Source organism: Capricornis sumatraensis, chromosome 2 (assembly GCF_032405125.1).
Source record: "Capricornis sumatraensis isolate serow.1 chromosome 2, serow.2, whole genome shotgun sequence".
NCBI classification, from domain to species: Eukaryota; Metazoa; Chordata; class Mammalia; order Artiodactyla; family Bovidae; genus Capricornis; species Capricornis sumatraensis.
Window position 1 is genome coordinate 179470842 of NC_091070.1, and position 22425 is coordinate 179493266.

Below are 22425 nucleotides of genomic sequence, written 5' to 3' on the forward strand. Positions count from 1 at the left end.
AGTTCCTTTTTTTAAAAAAGAAAACAACTCCAATACCTTTCTAATAGTAGAAGCCAAAGACTTGGGATTTTTCCTTTCGTCTTCTCCCTCTTTCTTCCTCATACCATCCGTCATCAGCATCTGTAAATGCAAGGCCTAAATTGCTCCACATTCAAGCGTTTCTATCCATCTCTGCAGTCTCATCCTAAGCCAAGACATCATCTCACTTTTGTGGGACTACTGCAGTCACCTGCTAGCTTGTCTCCCACATTTTTATTGTCCTCCCAGGATCTGTCATCAGACGATCTGTCGTCAGTGATCTTTCCAAAATTCAAGTTTGAATGTACTGCCTCTATGTTTAAATTTTTGATGGTTCTCATTGTGTTTAAGGAAGAGCAAAATCCTTCAAATACCTCTTGAGATCTGGCCTATGCCCGCCTCACCAGCCACCGTCTCAAGTCAAACTGGCCTTCTTTCAGGTCCTCATGGACACTCTGCTCTCTCCTGCTCCAGGGCTTCAGCACAAATTGTTTTTACAATCATGCAAAGCTTCCCATACAAGAAGGCCTAGGTGATTTCTTTTTTATTTAATGGGAGTAGGGCTTTTATTTGATTAAATTTCTCTGTATCTCCATTGTCTATTACAGCATCTGGCCCAACAGTAGGCACTTAATAAATACTGGTGGGATGAATGAGTGTATTGATGAGCTTCAGCGATGCCTTTCTATATCTCTGGTCTTTTTCTGTGCTCTTCCTTCCTCCTGGCAGAAAACCCTTCTTCCCCTTCTTCCCCATGCTCTTCTGCTAGATCTGCCAAACAAAGCACAGAGGTGTTAGAAGAACATTTTTGCTAAGTGGTTTCATGTCTCTAGGTACATGATTTCCCAGGATGTTAAAAGGCCTTACAAATGTGTTTTTGACTCATGATTGGTGATCTCTGAGAAATCAGAGAGAACACAAAATAGGTCATGCATCTGGGCATCTGGGGGTGTGTGATGGACAGATATTATCTCAATCATTACAAAGAAAGATAGAACCCATCAGTACAAGTTGCTGAGTATGACATCAATTGTATGAAAAATTCTAGAATAAATTAAGAATTATATGTAGGACATATAATAAATTAAGAATTATATGTGTAGGACATTGACAGGAAAGTGACTAGCTTGAGTCGCCTAAGAATGTCATTCTGTAACAGTCACTTCTCCCAGTTAGTTAGGGTTTAGTAGATTGCACCAAGGAGGGAAATGCTTTAGAAAAAATATGTCTGAATTTCAGATAAGTGTTTGATCACATTTTTATGATATGTTTTTAAACATAGATAAATGGTATACAGAGCTGAATTTATAATTGACTGACATCCTATGAAACACTGACAAGATCCGTGCTGATCTGGAAGACTGTTGGTGTCTTAACACACCTCCGTTTTGGAGCTTCCCAGGTGATGGAGAGGTAAAAAGTCTGTCTGCCAATGTAGGAGACACGGAAGGCATGAGTTCAAATCCCACGTCAAGAAGATTCCCTGAAGGAGGAAATGGCAACCCACTCCAGTATTCTTGCCTGGAAAATCCCATGGACAGAAGAGCCTGGCAGCCTACAGTCCATGAGGTCACAAAGAGCTGGACACGACTGAACACACCTGCATTTCTGGTTAACATTGTTACTAACAATGTAAATGAAAATATAGAATACATAATTATTGACGATGTAGATTACAATTGTGAAGACTGGGGTGGGCCCGTAGCTAATAGATGATCAGAATCAGAATTCAAAATTATCTTTAGGTTAAAAGTAATTTGGTTTTGGGGTTAAAACCTACAACATGCAGAGTTTTTTCACTACATATATGTTGTCTCGTTTAACCATCATAATAGGGTATTAATATTATTAATAATTCTCATTTATCACATGCCTGAATATGCCAGACTATTTGTATTAGTTATGTCTTTCCAAATCATCCTTTGGTATGGTTATCACTCCTCCATTTTACAGAAAAGGAAACTGAAGATCAAACAAGTTAAGTATCTTCTCTAAGTTCTCAAACACAGTACTAGAGCTGGGGTTGACGCAGAGGTCAGTCTGACACCCAAACAGAAAACCCTCTTTCCTTTAACTCACTGATTTTTCAGATAAGGTGTTATCATGTAAGTGTAAATGATGCACCAAGTTGCAGAAACTCAATTTGACAAGCACAGAAAGTAGGAGATACGGTTTCACCGGTTTCACCGTGGTTCCTGTGAAAAGGTGTGAAGGGCTTGTTTGCCTGTAAGCACCTCGTGATTCACCAGGGTGAGTCACTGACTTCTCCCCAAATGAATACGATCTGGGCTCTGGACCTGTGCCCAGAACAAAGAAGGGCAAGAGTCACAATATGCTCCATTGAGGCTGGAATATAGTGTTTCTGGACACTCCTTCTCAGGAAACACAGTGGATGTGTGCAAACTCAGTATGATCAGACCCGGATGATGAATTTAAGTCATAAGGAATGTGTTTCAGGGAACTACAATATAGAAACCATGCTACTTCCAGCTACATACAGTTAATATGTGTTAATATATACTACAGAACAGACACTGTCCTGAATATTTTACAGTCCTATTCATTTAAGCTTCACAGTTATCTTCAACACAAGTCCTGTTGTTATTGTTTCTATTTCACAGGTAAGGAAACTGAGGCACAGAGAGGTTATATAACCTTTCCCAAGATCACATAGTCACAGACGCTGAAAGTTTGCTTCCTATTTTCAATTGGAACAAAAAATTAGAAGGGAAATTATATACATTATTTGGCTACAGAAGGAAAAAGTAAGCCAGAGTGAGTGCTCTAGAAGTGTACAATTTGATTCCATCTCAAAAACCTAACAGCTCGTGTCATCTCAGAAGAATCTTGCTAAGTTCTCTTCAAGCTTGCAGTCAGCATTGGAAGAATGTGCGCTAGTGTGATTTCTACATTTCTTTCCATTTCAATGAGTCTATCAGTGTCTGCATAATCCCCTATTGGTGAGTTGGAGTGAGAGCATTTGTCTTTCTAGAATCATAATTTATATTTGGATGGAATCATAAATTATGTTTGGAAAAATCTAGATTAACCCAATCTTGATTGATTGAACTTTAATCAAAACATATTGCTATATTATGTTTTCAAAGAGAGATGATTTTTAATCCTTCCATCCATGAGAACACACATCCAGACAATAAAGATTTGTTGAGCACCCACTATGTGTAATGCTATGTCGATTCCATTTTTGACTGCCTATTGTGCATTCCTTTTAATTAGGAGAAAATTTAGGCTTGGAAAATTTAAATGATTTGCTCAAATTCCCACAGCTGAGAAAGGGCATAACAAGGCCTGAAACACAGGTTTGTCAGACTTTGCTTTCCCCAGGGTACTCTACTTCTTCCCTAAGATCCACAGATGTATTTCTGAAATAATTTCAATAACAAAGTTTTCTACTTTATCACAGGACACTCCTTTCACTGGAAATGAAAGGAGTGACTGCTGGGGAGGAAGGCAAGATGAAGCAAACAAACAAAGAAACATTTTCCTATCTTGAGGGACTCAGTGCTGAGTAGGGAGACAGATCTGAAAATAGAGCATCACACACTAGTGGGAGAGACTCAGTCAACTTGCCTTCTGGGCATATTCGTCTCATCTTCCTGTTAAGTGCGGTTTTACTGTCCTCAGCATCAAATTTATTCAAAAACTGTTTGAACATAAACTCTGTGCCTGACACAGTGCAATGCACTCTGGAAAGGGAGGGCAAGACACCAAACACTGTCTCTGCCCTCATGGAGGTTCCAGCTGCCTGATCTCACGTGTTCTGACCTGGCTCTTGGGATTTTCATGTGGGAAACTAGAGAAACGGTGGAGTCATGTCTTACTTGGATGTTTGATTAAAAGTCAATGAGAAAGACAAAATAAATGCATACATGGTTACTGTTGATAATAACTATATCTGACATGACATGCTGTAATTCAAAGGATCCAGAACGGCCAAGGTTTGTTTTTTTTTTAATCCCCTGGTGTTATAACAAATTATTAAAAAAATTTTTTTCTTTCTTTCTAAGCATTAGACAATATACTTGATTTGAGGGCCCATGTTGTACAATAAAATCCTATCTTGGGATATTAAATACAGCACTCAACAAACACAAAGCAGGTTCTGAGACTGAGTGAAGGGGACAGCATTTATATGTGTCTCCGCTTACTCTCTCTGCCTGCTCTCAGGGCTCTGAACTACAGAGAGATGGCAGAGCTTCTCGGGGCAAAGCAAGAGACCCAAAGAACATTCACATAAACAATGAATTTTTCTATCAAAGACATGAAGAAGAATCTGATGACCTTGTAGAGATAAGGTGGGCTTCCCAGGTGGCTCAGCAGTAAAGAATCTGCCTTCAAATGCAGGCAATCTGGGTTTGATCTCTGGGTTGGGAAGATCCCCTGGAGGAGGAAATGGCAACCACTCCAGTGTTCTTGCCTGGAGAATCCCAAGGAAAGAGGAGCCTGGTGGGCTACAGTCCATGGGGTTGCAAAGAGTTGGACACAACTGAGCAATTAAGCACTCACACACAGGGATCAGGTACAATTTGAAGGGGAAAAAGAAAGAGATCTGGTCCCAACTACCGAGCAATGCCGGAGGGCAAGGCTCAGCATCCATTCAAATCTGGTCAAGAGTGTGGGCAGGGTTGGGTTATGAGGTGGGGAGCCTCCGTGCTACAAGGAAACTCTTGAGCTTTGTCTTCTCCTCATGCACCTCTCAGAAAGGCTATGACTGAGCCCTCCCATTTTTACTCGAGGAAATAGCAAGAGGCAGAAAGGTTCTTATATCTGAATTTCTTTTGGGAGACCAATGTATGTATTTTTACAAAATACCTTTTTTAATACAATATCAATTGAAAGCTCTTTTGTTTGGGTGGTGAGATTCCCCCAAATCAAGCTCCACCCATAAAATATGAATGCTGACCATGGGGCAGAAGCCAGGGAAAAGAACTGGTTTTGTGCTTGAGAGGGAGGTTCAATGAGTTGGAAGAGAGAGTGAAAAGGAGAAAGAGGAAATGAGGCAGCTCCGTGGCAGAAGAAAGCAGTGTGCTATTGGAACTGACTTCCTGGACACCCTGTAGTTTCTAGAAAATTCTATGAAATCATAAAATACTGTGTGTAGGCAGCTTCCTTGAAGAAGCTATGCAAGAGGTCACATTGTGGGGGAAGGATAATTTGGGGTAAAACAGTTATCCCAGAAGGACACAAGGCCAAGTGGAGTGGGAGCCTCCTCACTGACAGCGTTGAGGATTCTCAGGAACCCTGCCCTGAACTTCAAATGCATACACCTGACTGCCTGTTCAACATCTCCACTTGGGTGAGAAAAAAGAACCTCAAATGTCAAGAGTCCTTCACTTAAATCTCTTCCTCCCCCAAGGCTCCCTATCACAGGAAATATTCCCACCATTCAGTGGATTGCTCAGGCTATGGGATCTTTTTCACTTCTCTGTGGTTTCATTTTCAAGTCTGAAACCAAGTACTGATGGCTCTGCTTTGAAAATCTACTCCCAGGAAATCTCCTGGGGGTCAAGGGGTTAGGACTCTGTGCTTCCACTGCAGGGAGCATCGGTTTGATCCCTGGTCAGTCAGGGAACTAAGATCCCACATGCCACGCAGAATGGCAAAAAATAAAATAATAACAGTAATACCAGGCTGTGGATCATTTTTTAAAACATAAAAATCTACCCCAAATCTTCCAAATCAATACCTCTGCCACTACTAATCTTGTTAAGTTTCCTGTCACTTCAGAAGACACTTTCAGGAGCCTCCTAGCTGGTCTGCCGGATTCTGCACGTGTCTCAATATCGTTTATTCTCCACATAGAATTAATTTTTAGAAATGTAGGTCCAATCATCCCACTTCCCTGCTTAAAACTGTCCAATGACTTACCCAAATCTTAACAATACCACGAGGGCTCCCTGTGACCTGGCTACCAACTCTGTTTTCTATTCCCTGCTTTCCCTGGCCTTCTTGCTGCTCTTTGTGGTTGACTGGCACACTATAGTTTCAGGACCTTTGTATTTGCTGTACCCCAATCCAGACCATTAATAATGGGAGAAGCTGGGATTCCAAACGAAGTAGTTGAGCTCCAAAGACACTGCTCTTGACCACTGTCATTCACCAACATGCAAAGCTACCTGATACTGTATTATTTATCTTTTCGTTAATTGTTTTTTTTCTCTCCCTCTAAAATATAAACTTTATAAGGACAGGGCCTTTGTCTGTCTGGTTCATCACACATTGCCTGGCATGCAACTGGATACTCTATAAATATTTGTAGAAAAAAATGAACCTTAGCTGATATCTGTGATACAATGGCTGACATGTGCAGTTTAGATGCATTATTCACTAGTCTTTACAAAATCCTCACTTTAATGTGGACAAAACTTTGGTTTGAAGCAGCTAAGTATTAGCCCATAGTATATAGCTAAGAAGTGGAAGAGCAGGGATTTGAAGTGGAATCAATTTACTATTGGAGCCTAAGCTCTTAACTCCAGGGCTGTGTTTGTCTTTCTACCCCAAGATCCTGCTTCTCCTTCTCCCTGGTCTCTCCTTGTGGCATCAAGCTACACCAAGGAAATAATTAATTTGTTTGAAGAACTCAGAAAAACCTTAAGAAAAAAAAAAATCTTCGTATAAAGAAATTATACTTTTTAGAACTGAACAGTACTGGCTCAAACTTACGGTTCATTCTTTAACAAACTGTGGAAAATTCTTAGAAAGATGGGAATACCAGACCGCCTTACCTGCTCCTGATAAACCTGACATGAAACAATGGACTGGTTCAAAATTGGGAAAGAATTACGTTAAGGCTGTTTATTGTCACACTGCTTACTTAACTTATATACAGAGTGCATCATGGAAAAAGAGAGTTCCAGAAAAATATCTATTTCTGTTTTATTGACTACGCCAAAGCATTTTGACTGTGTGGATCACAATAAGCTGTGGAAAATTCTGAAAGAAATGGGAATACCAGACCACCTGACCTGCCTCTTGAAAAACCTATATGCAGGTCAGGAAGCAACAGTTAGAACTGGACATGGAACAACAGACTGGTTTCAAATAGGAAAAGGAGTATGTCAAGGTTGTATATTGTCACCCTGCTAATTTAACTTATATGCAGAGTACATCATGAGAAACGCTGGGCTAGAAGAAACACAAGCTGGAATCAGGATTGCCGGGAGAAATATCAATAACCTCAGATATGCAGATGACACTACCCTAACGGCAGAAAGTGAAGTGGAACTAAAAAACCTCTTGATGAAAATGAAAGAGGAGAGTGAAAAAGTTGGCTTAAAGCTCAACATTCAGAAAACGAAGATCATGGCATCTGGGCCCATCACTTCATGGGAAACAGATGGGGAAACAGTAGAAACAGTGTCAGACTTTATTTTGGGGGGCTCCAAAATCACTGCAGATGGTGACTGCAGCCATGAAATTAAAAGATGCTTACTGCTTGGAAGGAAAGTTATGACCAACGTAGATAGCATATTGAAAAGCAGAGACGTTACTTTGCCAACAAAGGTCCATCTAGTCAAGGCTATGGTTTTTCCAGTAGTCATGTATGGATGTGAGAGTTGGACTGTGAAGAAGGCTGAGCGCCGAAGAATTGATGCTTTTGAACTGTGGTGTTGGAGAAGACTCTTGAGAGTCCCTTGGACTGCAAGAAGATCCAACCAGTCCATCCAAAAGGAGATCAGTTCTGGGTGTTCTTTGGAAGGACTGATGCTAAAGCTGAAACTCCAATACTTTGGCCACCTCATGCAAAGAGTTGACTCATTGGAAAGACTTTGATGCTGGGAGGGATTGGGGGCAGGAGAAAAAGAGGATGACAGAGGATGAGATGGCTGGATGGCACCACCGACTCGATAGACATGAGTTTGAGTGAACTCTGGGAGTTGGTGATGGACAGGGAGGCCTGGCGTGCAGCAATTCATGGGGTCTCAAAGAGTCGGACATGACTGAGTGATTGAACTGAACTGAACTGAACTGAACAAAGTACATCACATGAAATGCCAGGCTGGATGAAGCTCAAGCCAGAATCAAGATCATCAGGAGAAATATCAATAACCTAAAATATGCAGATGACACCACCTTAATGACAGAAATTGAAGGGGAACTAAAAAGCCTCTTGATGAAGGTGAAAGAGGAGAGGGAAAAAGTTGGCTTAAAGCTCAACATTCAAAAAATGAAGATCATGGCATCTGGTCCCATAATTTCATGGCAAATAGATGGGGAAACAATTGAAATAGTGACAGACTTTATTTTCTTGGGCTCCAAAATCACTGCAGATGGTGACTGCAGCCATGAAATGAAAAGATGCTTGCTCCTTGGAAGAAAAGCTATGACAAACCTAGGCAGTGAATTAAAAACCAGAGACATCACTTTGCTGACGAAGGTCTGTCTAGTCAAAGCTACGGTTTTTCCAGTAATCATGTATGGATGTGAGATTTGGACCACAAAGAAGGTTGAGTGCCAAAGCATTGATGATTTGAACTGTGGTGTTGGAAAAAACTCTTGAAAATCCCTTGGACTGCTGGGAGATTAAATCAGTTAATCCTAAAGGAAATCAACCCTGAATATTCATTGGAAGGACTGATGATGAAGCTGATGCTCCAGTACTTTGGCCAACTGATGTGAAGAGCTGATTCATTGGAGAAGACCCTGATCTGGGAAAGCTTGAGGGCAGGAGGAGTAGGGGACGACAGAGGATGAGATGGTTGGTTGGCATCACCGACTCAATAGACATTAGTTTGAGCAAGCCCCAGGAGATGGTGAAGGACAGGGAAGCCTGACATGCTTCAGTCCATGGGATTGCAAAGAGCTGGGCATGCCTGAGCAGCTGAACAACAACAACAAAGGTGCAGAGAAGTCGAATGGATGTCTAAGACCCTCAGATTCCATCATGTTGCAGAAATATCCCTTTGGAAGGAATCAGGAAATCTTCTAGTGAGCAACGGTGTGTTATGGTTTGCACTACATCCCCCTCAAATTTATATGTTGAAGTCCTAACCTCTAGTATTACTGTTCTGTGCTCAGTCGCTTCAGTCCTGTCCCACCCTTTTTGACTTTATGGATTGTACCCGCCAGGATCCTCTGTCAATGGGATTCTCCAGGCAAGAATACAGGAGTGGTTGCCTTTCCTCTTCTCCAGGCAATCTTCCCCACTTAGGGATCAAACCAGGGTCTCCTGCATCTCCTGCACTGCAGTCAGGTTCTTTACCGCTGAGCCACTGGAGAAGGCCAACCCCTAGTATTGCAGTGGCCAAAAAGTTCATTTGGAGTCTTCCCTAAGATATTATAGAAAAATCAGAATGAACTTTTTGACCAACTCCAATACTTCAGAATGTGACTTTGTTTGAAAATAGAGTTCTTGAAGATACAGATACTTAAAGTGATATTGCAGTAGGTTGGACCCTTAACGTGGTACAGCTGGTGACTTATCAAAAGGAGAAATTTGGACATGGATGTGCACTCTGAGACAACATCATGTGAACATGAAGGCAGAGATTTGGGAGCTTCATCTACAAGCTAAGGATGCCAAAGCCTGCCAGCAAACCACCCAAAGCTAGAGGAGAGGCCAAAACAGATTCCCCCTCAGTGTCCTCAGCAGAAATTGACCCTGACATCATGACCTTGGACCTCTAGTCTCTGGGACTATGAAACAAAACATTTGAATTGTTTAAACTATTCAGCTTGTGGTACTTGGTTATGGCAAACCTGTGACATTAACATACTGTGTCATCTCAAGCAGGTCACTGGCCACTTTTGGGCCTCAGTTCCTTTAATTATAAAAGCAAAGGCAAGACCAGAACATCTTTGAGGAAACTTTGGTTCTGAAATTATATAGTTGATAATTTCAGTGCTCTGAGATCAGCACCTTTTTTGGTTTGGAAAGCCTGATGCACGGGTCTTTCACTCTTTCACAAAACTATTTGATTCACTTTATTTTGCCAAATATATGTTTATTCCAGAAATTAGATTGGGTACTTGAAGTTCAATAGGGAATAAGATCTAACTTCCGATCTCAATGAGTTATAGTCTTTAGGGAAAGACAAAAACCTAACTTAAATATATAGTAGTAGGTATTAATAGTTATAGCATTTCTTAGAACTTTATGTATATCAGATCTTGTAATTCTCGCAGAATCCATTATGAGCTAGGTATCATTAAAATTATCTCCATTTTACAGATGATAAAGTTAAGGAACTTTGCCCAGGGTTATACAGTTATAATGTCAAAGCATGAGATGTTCTGGAATCTCAGATAAAGTGAACTTATCCCAACCTTAGGGATCAGGGAAGTGTCTTATTAGAGGTCACCTGGTATGAATCTTGAAGGATGTAAGGGAAAACTAGGGGGGAGAATCCTTGGTAAGGGGCACAGGCTGCACAAATCATGGGTTGATAAATAGGATTTGCCAGACAACTTTGTCCATCCTGGCTCATAGGTTTTAAAGCTCATACAATCAGTGATTTCATCATTCTTGAACAACATGAGGCTCAGAGAAGTAGCAAAGAACTGTGGAGAAAGCCCTGGGTTTATTATCCCCATCTGACAGATTTATAATCCCCATTATACTGCAGCCCAGTGAGTAAGTGACTTATTTAAGGCAGGACAGGTAATAAATGAAGGAGTTAGAATTTGAATCCAGGACATTTGGGTCCAGAATCAATACAGTAAACCACCTCCCTTTACAGGGACTCCATTAGGCTTCCTTTAGTGGACTGAGAATTACAATGACCTCCAATTTATTTATATCAAAATAAGCTTGTGGGAATAGGTCAGGGAAACACTATCCAGCGTGTATGTGTGTGTGTTTCCAACTCTGACAGTTCCTAAGTCGGTAAATCAGTCTTTAGCTCATGTGCATTTTGTTAAGCAAAAGTTATCACTCCCAGCCTTGGCAACTTCTATAGTAGCTCCTGGCAAACGAGTGGGAGGACAATTACACTTACGGCCTATGTTTTGGAATCAGAAGATGAACTTTCTTTTAGATTGACCTCCACTGTGGTTTTCCTGAGAACATGATTATGACTTTATGATCTGGAAGGCAAGTGATGAGCACAACAGCACACGGTAAGCTCTGGGAGTGCAGAGCTTTATCTTACTCATCTCTTATCCCTCCCCTTGTTTCTATACTTGAACCAGAGCATGGCCATGGTGAGTGCAGAGTGTCTGAAGACAGCTGGGGTGAAAGAAAGCTGTTATTTTCTGAATGTTTGTCTCCCCAAAATTTATATGTCAAAATCCAAAATCCCAAAGATGATAGTATTAGGAGGTATCACTTTGGGGAAGTGCCTAAGTCATGAGAGTGGAGCCCTCATGGATGGGATCAGTGTCTTTGTGAAAGAGGATCCAGAGAGATCTCCCTCCCCTTCACCAGGTGAGGACACAAGTGAGCAGGCCCCAGATACGAAGCAGGAAGTGATCTTGCTGGTATATTAATCTCTGTCTTCCCAGCCTCTAGAACTGTGAGAAATAAATTTCTCTTGCTTCTAAGATACAGAGTCTGAAATTTTGTTATAGCAGCCTGAACAGACTGAGACAAAAGCCTTATCTACAAGTGTGCATCTCTCTTCTGAAGCAGTTGATTCTCCATTCAGGTTATATATTAGAATTACCTGGGGAGACTAAAAAATCCAATGACCAGGGCTCCACCCAAGACCAATTCAAACAGAAATCTGGGAGTGAGAATGGAACTCAAACATCAGTATTCTTCAAAATATTTATTCTCCAGATGATTCTAATTTTGAACCAAAGGTTAGGAACTACTCTGTAGGAACAGACCTCCAAATATTTATAGCTCTAGATATTTTGAAGTCACACTTGTGGCTATTCTAACCAATTCACTTGTCACTCAGTCTGTAAAACTTAGAGATGGACAGGTGCAATCAGAAATCAGGGATGGTGGCAAAGAGCTATAAACCCTACTTTGGAACCAGCAGGCAAGTTGGTTCTGCAACAGTGGCTCACCTTCAGTCATCTTCAAAAAGAAATACAGTAATTTCAGTTTATTGTGTGGAGTTCTTCTAGAGCAGACCCCCTTCCTGGTTCACAACCACTTCCCTTTGTGGTTTAAATATCATGGGCTACCACTGATTCTTATTTGCAGCCTTTGTCAACACACACACACACACACACACACACACACACACACACACACAACTTTCTCAAGATAAAATTTTTCTAAGTTGACTTTTTCCACAAAGTGTTATTTTGCTTATGATATTTACATAGTTCTTTCCAGAAAGAAAAGCATAACCATATGGTCAACAGGAGACTCCATGGGTCACTGAGGTGACCATGAGTGTCAGCCAGCACTCCTTGCATTGTGCTTTAACGTGACTCTTTGGACCTCAGATTCTTCATGTGTCAAATGAATCAATAGGACCATCTGACTACATCAAGCTAATATTCTGAGTCTAGGATTCATTTTTCTAGAGGATCCAACCAAGTGGGAGATTACCTTTATTCATGTAGCAGATTAAACTCTTCAGATTCTTAAAGGGGCTTTGTTTCTTTTAATTCACCATCTCCCTTCTTGCACCACCAACTCTGTCGAACAGTTGTTAAAAAAGTAAATGTTCCAAGCTAGGGGACTTTTTGGACACAGGTTATGAAACTTTAGGTGTGATGTTGGCCAAGCAAAGTGGGGGGTTTTCTTTGTGGGGTATGGTAGGAGAGAAGAGAAAAAAATATCTGCTTTCAATGCGTCAGAACTAACCACGAAATAATTGGGCCTACAGTCTAATCATGCTTTTGTTTATTCACCTCATATAAAAGTCTCTTAAGAATGCATTTGAGCACAATATATAATAATAATACTATAACATACATTGTGAGAAACTTTGGAAAACAATAAAATGTCCACCTGAAATAAGCAGTGTTCATAGACATAGAAACCCATTGGTCATGCACATTTGTGCCATTTCTTGAACTACTGAGTCACAATGCTGAACTGAAAGCATGATATAGATATTACAGAGACTGAAGCCAGACAGAGGTCTAGCAAGTGTTATCAGAAGCTTCACATTTGCATAATTTACTATGTCAGTTCACATTTCATTGTAAAATTCACATTGCTTTTATTGTTTTCTTTAGTAATTAATCGGAACATTGACATTCCTGCTTAATGGCAGGCTGGGAGCTTTCTCTTTAAAGTCAGTAGTTTGGGGACTCTCAGAAGAATGATTGGTGAGTTGCTTGTTAAACCGAACGTAGTGTTTCTTGTTAAACTGAAGCCTCGATTATAGTAGAACTCAGTTAAAACTCAACTCATGTGTACAGATTTGAATAGAACAGGGATAAAAACCACAGCCCACTGCCCCCACACCCCATCAAACTATACAAAAGTAAAAGCTCAGTAGAAACCATTAGTATCTAATGTGAGAGTCCTGTTTTCAAAACCAGTTCATGAAGGAGTTGAGCAGTATTAGCAACTCGGACCAGGAAAAGGGCAGACCCAACTGGCGAGGGGGACATCTCTTCAGCAATGTTCAGGTTATATAATAATACACAATACAAAACGTTACAAGAAAAGTTGCAACTCTTAGGCAGAGTCTTCTACACAAATTGAACACCACCATTGGCAGGCAATGTTAGATATATAAATTAATAACTTACAAAACATTACATTATATACATTAAGTAATAAATACACGGTTATAAACAGAAATGGAGGTGTTAGCACAGAAGGCAGTGCAAGAGAAAGACGGCAGCATTAAATTGGAAACAGTGTAACTGGTGTGAGCATGAAGAGGGGAGCAAGAGAACAGGATGGGGATCGTGCAACCCCAGCGGCACAGGGGTTCAGGACCCGACAGGGCAACTGCCTTGTGAAGCGGAATTCTACACAGACTGTTACTGTGAACAAGACAACTACCCATTCCTACCCCTTAGTTTGTTCAACTTTATTCTGTTTATAGCAAAGAAGTGCAATTCTAGAGGAGAAAAAGTACTGTTCAAAGCAAGCAGACAGAGATCTGTTATAAGGGCAACTGAGGAGTTGTTTGGGACCATAGGGGAAGGAAGTTGAATGTGGTTAGAAGTGTAGCCTTTCTATTTGCAAAAGTAACTGTAGTTGAGTAAAAGATATTGCCCAAGAAAGAAGGAAGACAATTTCCTTTCCTTTTTTTTTTCCCCTCAGAAAGAGTCAAAATTTTTTGTCAGCTTGTAATGCTTATCTGTGTAGAAGCTGATACTAAATTCTAGGTATTCATCAGGATTTTAAACACGTGAAAATGTTTTACAAAAAAAGGCACACAGGGTGGCAGACAAGGGGACAGGTAAGCAGATTTAGAAATGACATTATTAGTCAGTTCAGTCACCAGAGGGGACAGATGCCCAAAACATAGTGCAGAAAAATCTCTCAGTTTGGTGTCTTCCTTCCACTTTCAAGCTATTCGGTCGTGATGCACAGTTGGCCTCCAGAACCACAGAAAGCTTCAGCTCTCCACTCAGCTTGCAAGCAAGGCAAGTCAACCGTGGAATTTCCTGAGCTGCTGCTATTTGCTTCACGGTCTTGCATTCTGGCTCCGAACTCAAGTAACTGGAAAGGCCACATGGCCTTTGTCCCGTGCAGGCCTTGGCCCCCATGGCGGGCTGGCCCTACCATACAGCTGGCATGCTTGTCAAGGGTGGAATGTTCATCTCCGCATGAAGAGGGAGATTATGTGTCGCTTGGGGACTTGTCTTCTGTGGTGATATCTACCTCAGTCTTTCCCAGAGGATCCCTATTTTCTGGATCAATCACACAGAGCGTCTTTGTGCTGCCAAAATAGCTGTGGCCCTCGCCATCTTTCTCGGGGCCTTCAGAATCCTCCTCTTCGAGGGTTAGTTCAAACTGAAACTTCTCCATCAGACCTTGGCAGTCTCTGTTCTGCTCGTCCAGTGGTGGGGAGGGGCTCTGGGGTATCATGCTCTGATACCAGTTCCTGTTATCTTCTAAAGTATCCAGAATGTCCTGGGCATCAGGCTGCACCAGGTCCGCCCAGGTCTCCCACAGGGGATGGACGATGTAGTCGATGAAACCCACCTGAAGAAAAATAAAGTTACATCTCTGTTATTGTGATGGGCCCTGGAAAAGCAAACAAGCTGCCCTGGTTTGCAAGAGGGGAAAAAAAAAAAGACACAACAACCCAACAAAGATTAAATAATACCAGATTCTGTTATTTGGGCATTGACTATATGGTACATCCTGCACTGAATGCAATATATGCATTGTTGCTCTTAATCCCACAGACTGAGAATGGATATTCACCATTCACAAAGGAAAACTAAGACTCGCTGAGGTTCATTGAGACTCACTGAGGTTCAGAAACATCTTGTCAGAGGTCACAGAGCCAGTAAACGGTGGAGCTGGGACTCTGTCCCAACTTTGTCTGATTCCAAAGCCTGTGTTGGTCTCACTAGAACTGATTACTTTTCCTCTGATGTGTGCCAAATAAGAAGTGTGGATATAACCCTGGCTGGGAATGACTTTGTCACTGCTTGGATTCTGTGAGTCATTCTCTGAAGAAGGAAGCCCCTGGTCCACTGAGCTCTGACTCAACATTCTTTCCCTGATAACTTTAAAATATGCTGCGGTTTTAAAACGAAAGGGAGCCAGCCCAGGATGACTCTGGCATGTCTCAAGTCCTGTGGAATGCTTTTGGTTTGTAGACGACGTAGGTAAAACACTTGAAAATACTTCAAGCTCCTAAACAAATAAATATCCCCTCAGTGGACACGTCTGCAATTGTTTTAGATCCAGAGGGCACACCATCATTTCCATTGGGAGAAAGAAGGAAAAAATAAAGACAATTAAGCAGTTCCTTTGCTAGTGTTCCTGTGAAGAAACTTGAAGCTTATGGTTCTGTTATGGTTTACACAGGGGCTATGCATCCTGCATGTGCTGGCTCTGTGGCCTTATGCTGACCCGTCCACTGTGGGACAAACAGGAAACATTGGGGGTGGGAGCAGGTTGAGAGAAAGAACAGGCACTAGTTGAATGAGGGAATGGAATTCCCCTGTTATGGTCTGAGGAGCTGGAGAGATGCTGGGTCAGGATTCAGGGGTGGACGAGCAAGGGCAACCTCTGTGCACCCATGGGGCATTACATAGCTAACTTTCCACACTGCTGGAAACCTCTTTGTTAACATTCTAGTTTGGGGCCAGTTATTTCATACATCCAAGTTGTACCATATCAAAGGACCTTAGCCATACATGACTCTGACCTACCTATTTTCTTTCCTTCCTTCCTCTCTTTCTCTCTCTCTCATTCTTTTCTCTGGTGTTTCCCTAGCATTAACAGAATTCACACCAAAGTCAGGGGATCTCTGATCTGCACTGGTTATAACACTGGCTGTAGATGATTCAAATATTTCTCTTCCACCCACTCTTCTTTCCTCTCTTTTAATTCTTTACGTGTGTTTAAGGGTTTTTAAATACTATTTTCAATGAGTTTTCCAGGGATTTGAAAAAAAAAAAAGCTCATCAGCAACCGAGAAAATTCAATGAGCTGCTACAGTGCAGCCATTTTCTTTCTTCATTTGTTTTGCTTTTACTAAATGTTCAGCATTTATAAGAAAGGCAGCCTCTAGTCGCTCATTTCCTAGGCCCTAGGGTGAGAGAACACTACAAATCTGAAGAGCACCTAGTCAAGGGTTTCATCACCAGTCTACTCAGACAATGCTCACCAAAGCCCACCTGTAGGAAACGCCACCGTGGACCACAATGTCATGGAAACAGAGAGACCTGTTCACAGTGATGGAGTGCTTTGGGTGGAGGGCAGTGATGAGCTGGTGAACTGAACCAAGAGGCCAGCTTATTCACCTGACACTCTGCAAAAATAGCTGCTATGTCTGTCTCAAAAGGCTGTTTGGAGATTCAAATGGGATAATGTATATGAAAATGTGTGGAAAATCACATATATACCAAACACCTCTGTTGCTAATCAAAAGACAGTAGGCTAATTAATTAACTAATTCACAAATATCCTATTCTAATTAAGGCATGAGGATTTTGAATTGGCCTTAATGTGACATGTTTTTATGGCATATTAGACTTACAGAGCACTTTTACAGACTTTAAATTCATTTTATTGGGTTTTTTGAAAAAGCAACACACTGATAATTGCAAAGGAATTATATACTGATATTACAACTACATGCAAATTTGGGGGTAGAAAGTAGTGGAGAAAGAGGATAAACACTAACAAAAAATAGTCTGAGTGATTTTGTGATAAAGGGCTTGGGCAGCCTAGAGACACAATCGGAATCATGACTGCCTGGCTCAGGTCATTTGTTTCTGAAAAAAATAGCATCTCAGCTGGCTCTGAAACCTTTGTAAGGATATCAACACTTTCTAGTGCTACATATTTTTCAGCTAGGGGCACCTCCCTGCCTACAGTGTAATGTACCTCCAGCACAGAGGGAGTTTGTAACTAACTTTGGATACAGATGTAAAAGATGTCAGCCTATTCTCAGAAGTGTAGATGCAACCTTAGATCTATGGATCAAACCCACGTCTTTTAAGTCTTCTGCCTTGACAGGTGGATTCTTTACCACTAGTGCCACCTGGGAAGCCCATGTCTATGTGTGTATATATATATATACACACACACACATATATATATAATATGCATATTTGGGACACAGCACAGGGCTTTGACCATGAAGCAGAAGAGATATGTGGGAAAGCGATTCACCACCTCTGGTGATGGTGGCAGTGTGTATGATTCTGGACACTGAAAACAAGGTTCAGGAAACAAGGATGAAGAGTAGAGGTCCTAGATAAAGACAGAGCTGGGGGAAACCTGGAGGGATGAGATGGCAGCATTCGGTTAACTCAGTTGGATTTGCTGTGGTCATAGGTACTGATCTACACTGAGGATACACCATCCAAACTTTGATGGGTTTTCTGAAGACCGCTTTATCTCCTCACTGTGAAACTGAGTGTAATGGAGAAGGCAAATGAGTCACGAGTATAATGAAACTAAATAAGTAGTTGCTTCCTTATAATTTCACACCCACATATATATGTATACATGCTGCTTAGCTGCCCTGTTGTGTTCGACTCTCTGTGGCCCCATGAAATACAGCCCGCCAGGCTCCTCTACCCATGGAACTGTCCAGGTAAGAATACTGGAGCAGGTTGCCATTTCCTGCTCCAGGGGATCTTCCTGACCTAGGGACTGAACCCACGTCTTTTGTGTCTCCTGCACTGGCAGGTGGATTCTTTACCACTAGTGCTGCCACCTGGGAAGCCTGTATATAAATATACACATATATACATATATATAATACATATTTTATATAATATACATATTTTATACAGGCATATTATATATAATATGCATATATATATATAAGAGAAAATAGCTAGAAAGAGTCCTCCAGTTCAACCATCAGCAGACCCTACAGAAACTTTAAAAACCTCATATTAGATACCTGGGATTTTTCCACAGAAGCTGTGTGCTTATCACACATGGGGCTGATCTCCATTCCCCTCTCCCGCTCTTTGTCTCCCTGCTGGAAAAATTCCTCCATGATTCGGTCTGTCCACTGTCGATACAATTCCAGGGACTTGGTGGGGTTGCTCAGGTCTGCACAGTGTACCATGTTGCGAAGGACCTGAAATCATCAAGTTTTGAAAATCCCATAAAATTAGGTATAAATACTACTAGAACATCTCATCCCTCTTGTACTAGTACACTTGGTACCAGACCCAAGAACATTTTAGTTGCATTATAATTATGGTGTTTGCACCAAAAAAGCAAGATTACAATGGTGCTGGCCAGAGTTGGTTATTTGCCATTATTAGTGTCCTAAAAGGGAAAATGTGTCTTCTTCGATTAACAGTCATTGAATTTAAAAATTGGAAGGGACATGAGAGGTCAGATGCTGCTGCCATAGTTTCTTTTCCTCAGTTTGGAAAAAATGCAAAGAATTACTCAAAGTAGATGTCTTCATATTTTCCACTTGTGGAAAGAGGAGACCAGCTAAAGGCAGTTTGTAACCAAAACAGACCTGACAAAGTTCAAGTCAGTGGGATTTATATCCAAACACGAGCTTTTGGGATCAGCAGGCACGTACACCCTATTACAATGAGATTCTGCTGTTTATTTTTAGAATTAAGCAACTCAATAAGTAGACTTCTGTTTTTCTTTGTAAATTAGAGGATCAACTTGAATATCCATTTTCCTTTGCTTGTTCTTAAAATAAGCCTGAAGTTGTAATAGTAACCTAGGACATGCAACTACGTAAATTTATTTGTTTTCTTTTTCTAATTGTTGTTTCATTTAGTGTGGTGTGGCTTTGTGTTAAATAAACCAAAGGCTTCCATCCAATACCTGTATACGATCAGTATAGTTGTCCAGGAGAAGGACACCGGAACTTGTAACTTTCTTTGTTTCTACCATTGTCTTCAAGTCTGCCAACAGGCTCATGTGTTTGGACATATCAGTAGCTAAGACCTGGGGTTAAAAACAGAGAAAAAAGAAAACTCTCAACAAACTCAGTTTATCAAGGAGAATGGATTTTCTCTTTCCGCAGAAGTAAAAGTAAGTAAGGATCATGGGGAGGCCAAAGTCTTACCATGTCAATAACCATCTTCCTGAGCGTTTGGCGTTGCTTCTTGGTGAGATTCTGGAAGATGTCACAGTGTTCTTCTTGGAGGAGTTTGAAACCCACGGCAAGGTGATGGTTTTCCAACACAGACTCATCATTATACATCAAAGCAAGTTCTGAATCTAGTAAACAAGGAAAAATGATGACTTGATGAAAAGGGGTACAATTCAAACTGTGACATTATCTCAGTATGAAATCAGAGCAAGTTCTCACCAAATGATTTCAAGAACCAAGACCCTATATATCATTTTCCCTTAGTCTCCCTCTAAAAAGAGTCAGTTTCTGAAAAAAAAAAAAAAAAGCTTCTAGTAGATACTAGTATATATATGTTCTTTTTTATTAAAAGTTATAGTATTTTTAAAATCCTTTTTCTCTTTTTCACTTCAGTTGAAGAATTTGACATTTTAGGTAAGGGCATTCCCAAGCAATTAAATCCTATTTTTATCTCAGTTTCCAACTTCATTTCTTCACATATTTTGTACTTCAGAAAAGACTGAAAACGTCACTAAATTTCATCCAAGGTATTCCAATTTTTCACATTATTTCATTTTGTGATATATTTCTCAGCTCTGTCAATTGTGAGTTTTGGATTTTCGAAGAAGATAATGGTGTGAGTTAAAATTTTTACTTTATCCAAATAACATAGCTTTTTGGAGTTTTTTATAAGTATGGTAATGAAACAATAATTTTTTACAGCAATCTTGATGTCCCATTTTCTGCCCTGCTGCTGCTGCTGCTGCTAAGTTGCTTCAGTCATGTCTGACTCTATGCAACCCCATAGACGGGAGCCCACCAGGCTCCCCCGTCCCTGGGATTCTCCAGGCAAGAACACTGGAGTGGGTTGCCATTTCCTTCTCCAATGCATGAAAGTGAAAAGTGAGAGTGAAGTCACTCAGTCGTGTCCAACTCTTAGTGAGACCATGGACTGTAGCCCACCAGGCTTCTCTATCCATGGGATTTTCCAGGCAAGAGTACTGGAGTGGGGTGCCATTGCCTTCTCTGATTTTCTGCCCTAGGGCCCTATAATGCCAGAAATTGCATTATCTGGACACCTAAACTATAGTTTCTAGCCTGCCTTTCACACAGAAAAATCACAGGCATCCTTTGAACAGCGCCATGATCTGTTGTTGAGAACACGGTCATCAACCCATGAAGCTACATTTTCTCCTAATCAAGAATAATAGTCAAGTGATGATAGTATGTTACTAGCAGTAGGTGCTGTTAGTCATAAATCATTGTTTTATCTGTGCTTTGAGTTACATCTTCAGAAAAGGTGGTGGGAAATGTGAAGTCATTTTAGCACTCTTGCCTCGTTCATCCTATGATCTAGGGCATAGATCTGCAAGCTGGCTTTTCTGTACTGTAATGCTGTACATGGCTCTGGCAAAAAGGCCATTTTTCTGTGTGAACTGGCCTATATATGGGATGACTCATGATGCCACAATACACCAGCTGATATAACTCACATAGACAAGTAGCTGCCCAAAGTTTATGTTCTTTCAATGGAAAAATGAGGTAAAATAAACAAGGTACCTCATACCTAGTCATTCAAATATTCTGGTGATAAAGGATGATAAGGGCTCTTTGACAACAAGTAGCTCCAACATTTCTTAAAACTGTCAGCACTTGATGTTAATCTTGACCACAACAAGATAACAATATTCTCAGAAAAGAAAAGTATTCAGGTTTTCAGCATTTAGAAATGCTGGGGAAAATCATGGGTTTTCATTAGCATGGATACTTAATGTTTCGAGCATGGTAAATGCTTCAAGTAGGGCTTGGGATCCTAAGGTTGGACCAACCCTGAAGGTCACTGAAGTCAGACCAATCTATATTACCGACCAGTCCATAATCAAACCTATGCAGAGGTTTGGAAGAGAGGGTGGGAGACTTTTAATGACCCAGCCGTCCACCCTGAATTGTAGAAGCCTATACCAGTGCTTTTTCTGGAGTCTTATTTCTATTTGGAGGCTCGCATGCTCAGAGCCAACATTTGGACCTGCTTCCTCTGTAGAAAGGGACACTAGTGGGTCACCATGATCTCTGTGAGAGCACTGTATAATCCTGAAAATCATTACCACATTATTCCCAAGCCTTTCCTTGTCCTTACTAGATAATTCCACATCAATTACTCTTTCCTCACATATTGTATTTTCCAAACAGTGAGTGCTTTTTATGGGTCCCCTCTGACCTTTCCCAAGTTCTCCATGCAGTTCAAAATGATGTTGCTAGACTGGACACAGTATCCAGGAAAGGTCTGTAGTCTAGTGGAATGGAAGGATGACCTCATTATTACTCTTATTATTATCCATAATGAAAACATTAGTAGGAAAAAAATGAAGCAGCGAATCATACAATTATCTCTAATGACTATTCTAGTGGTGAACTCACTTGTGTTGATGAGAAACTGATTGGAGACTCCAGGATGATCAACGTCATGGATAGCAGCTGCAAAAATGGCAGCCAGAATCTCCAAATCTGTGAAGACGGCCTGCAAGGCAAAATGAGCTTATTGAATTCCATGTTCCATTAGCCTAGCCTGCTGATTCAGCTTCACACTGAGGTACCCCATTTCATTCATGTGGTTCGTTGATTTACATAATCTCTCAATATACTAGTTCAATTAAATGTAGATTCTGCCCATCATCACAAGGTCTCTTAATGTTTACATCAAGCCTGCGGGCTGTGGCTCGGGGAATGCTTATAGTAAAAGATCAGGTGGTACCCAAAGTTTGTTTCTTGGATAAGTGGTACTGCAGGATAGTGCTTATGTAACACAAGCACATACAGGTCAAAG

The 22425-nt window shown here is 40.9% G+C and overlaps 1 protein-coding gene across 3 annotated transcripts in view; it reads right to left on the reverse strand.

The window, feature by feature from the left end:
- Positions 1–12807: 12807 nt before the first annotated feature.
- Positions 12808–22425, reverse strand: part of PDE4B (phosphodiesterase 4B) — a 533353-nt gene continuing 523735 nt past the window's right edge. For all 3 annotated transcript variants that reach the window (XM_068964819.1, XM_068964820.1, XM_068964821.1), the window contains 5 exons: positions 22020–22119; positions 19596–19750; positions 19352–19474; positions 18450–18632; positions 12808–15055 (listed from right to left, as the gene is read on the reverse strand). In XM_068964819.1, the coding sequence (XP_068820920.1) occupies positions 14690–15055; positions 18450–18632; positions 19352–19474; positions 19596–19750; positions 22020–22119 (927 nt within the window). In that variant the 3' untranslated portion in view covers positions 12808–14689. The remainder of the gene's footprint in view (positions 15056–18449; positions 18633–19351; positions 19475–19595; positions 19751–22019; positions 22120–22425) is intronic.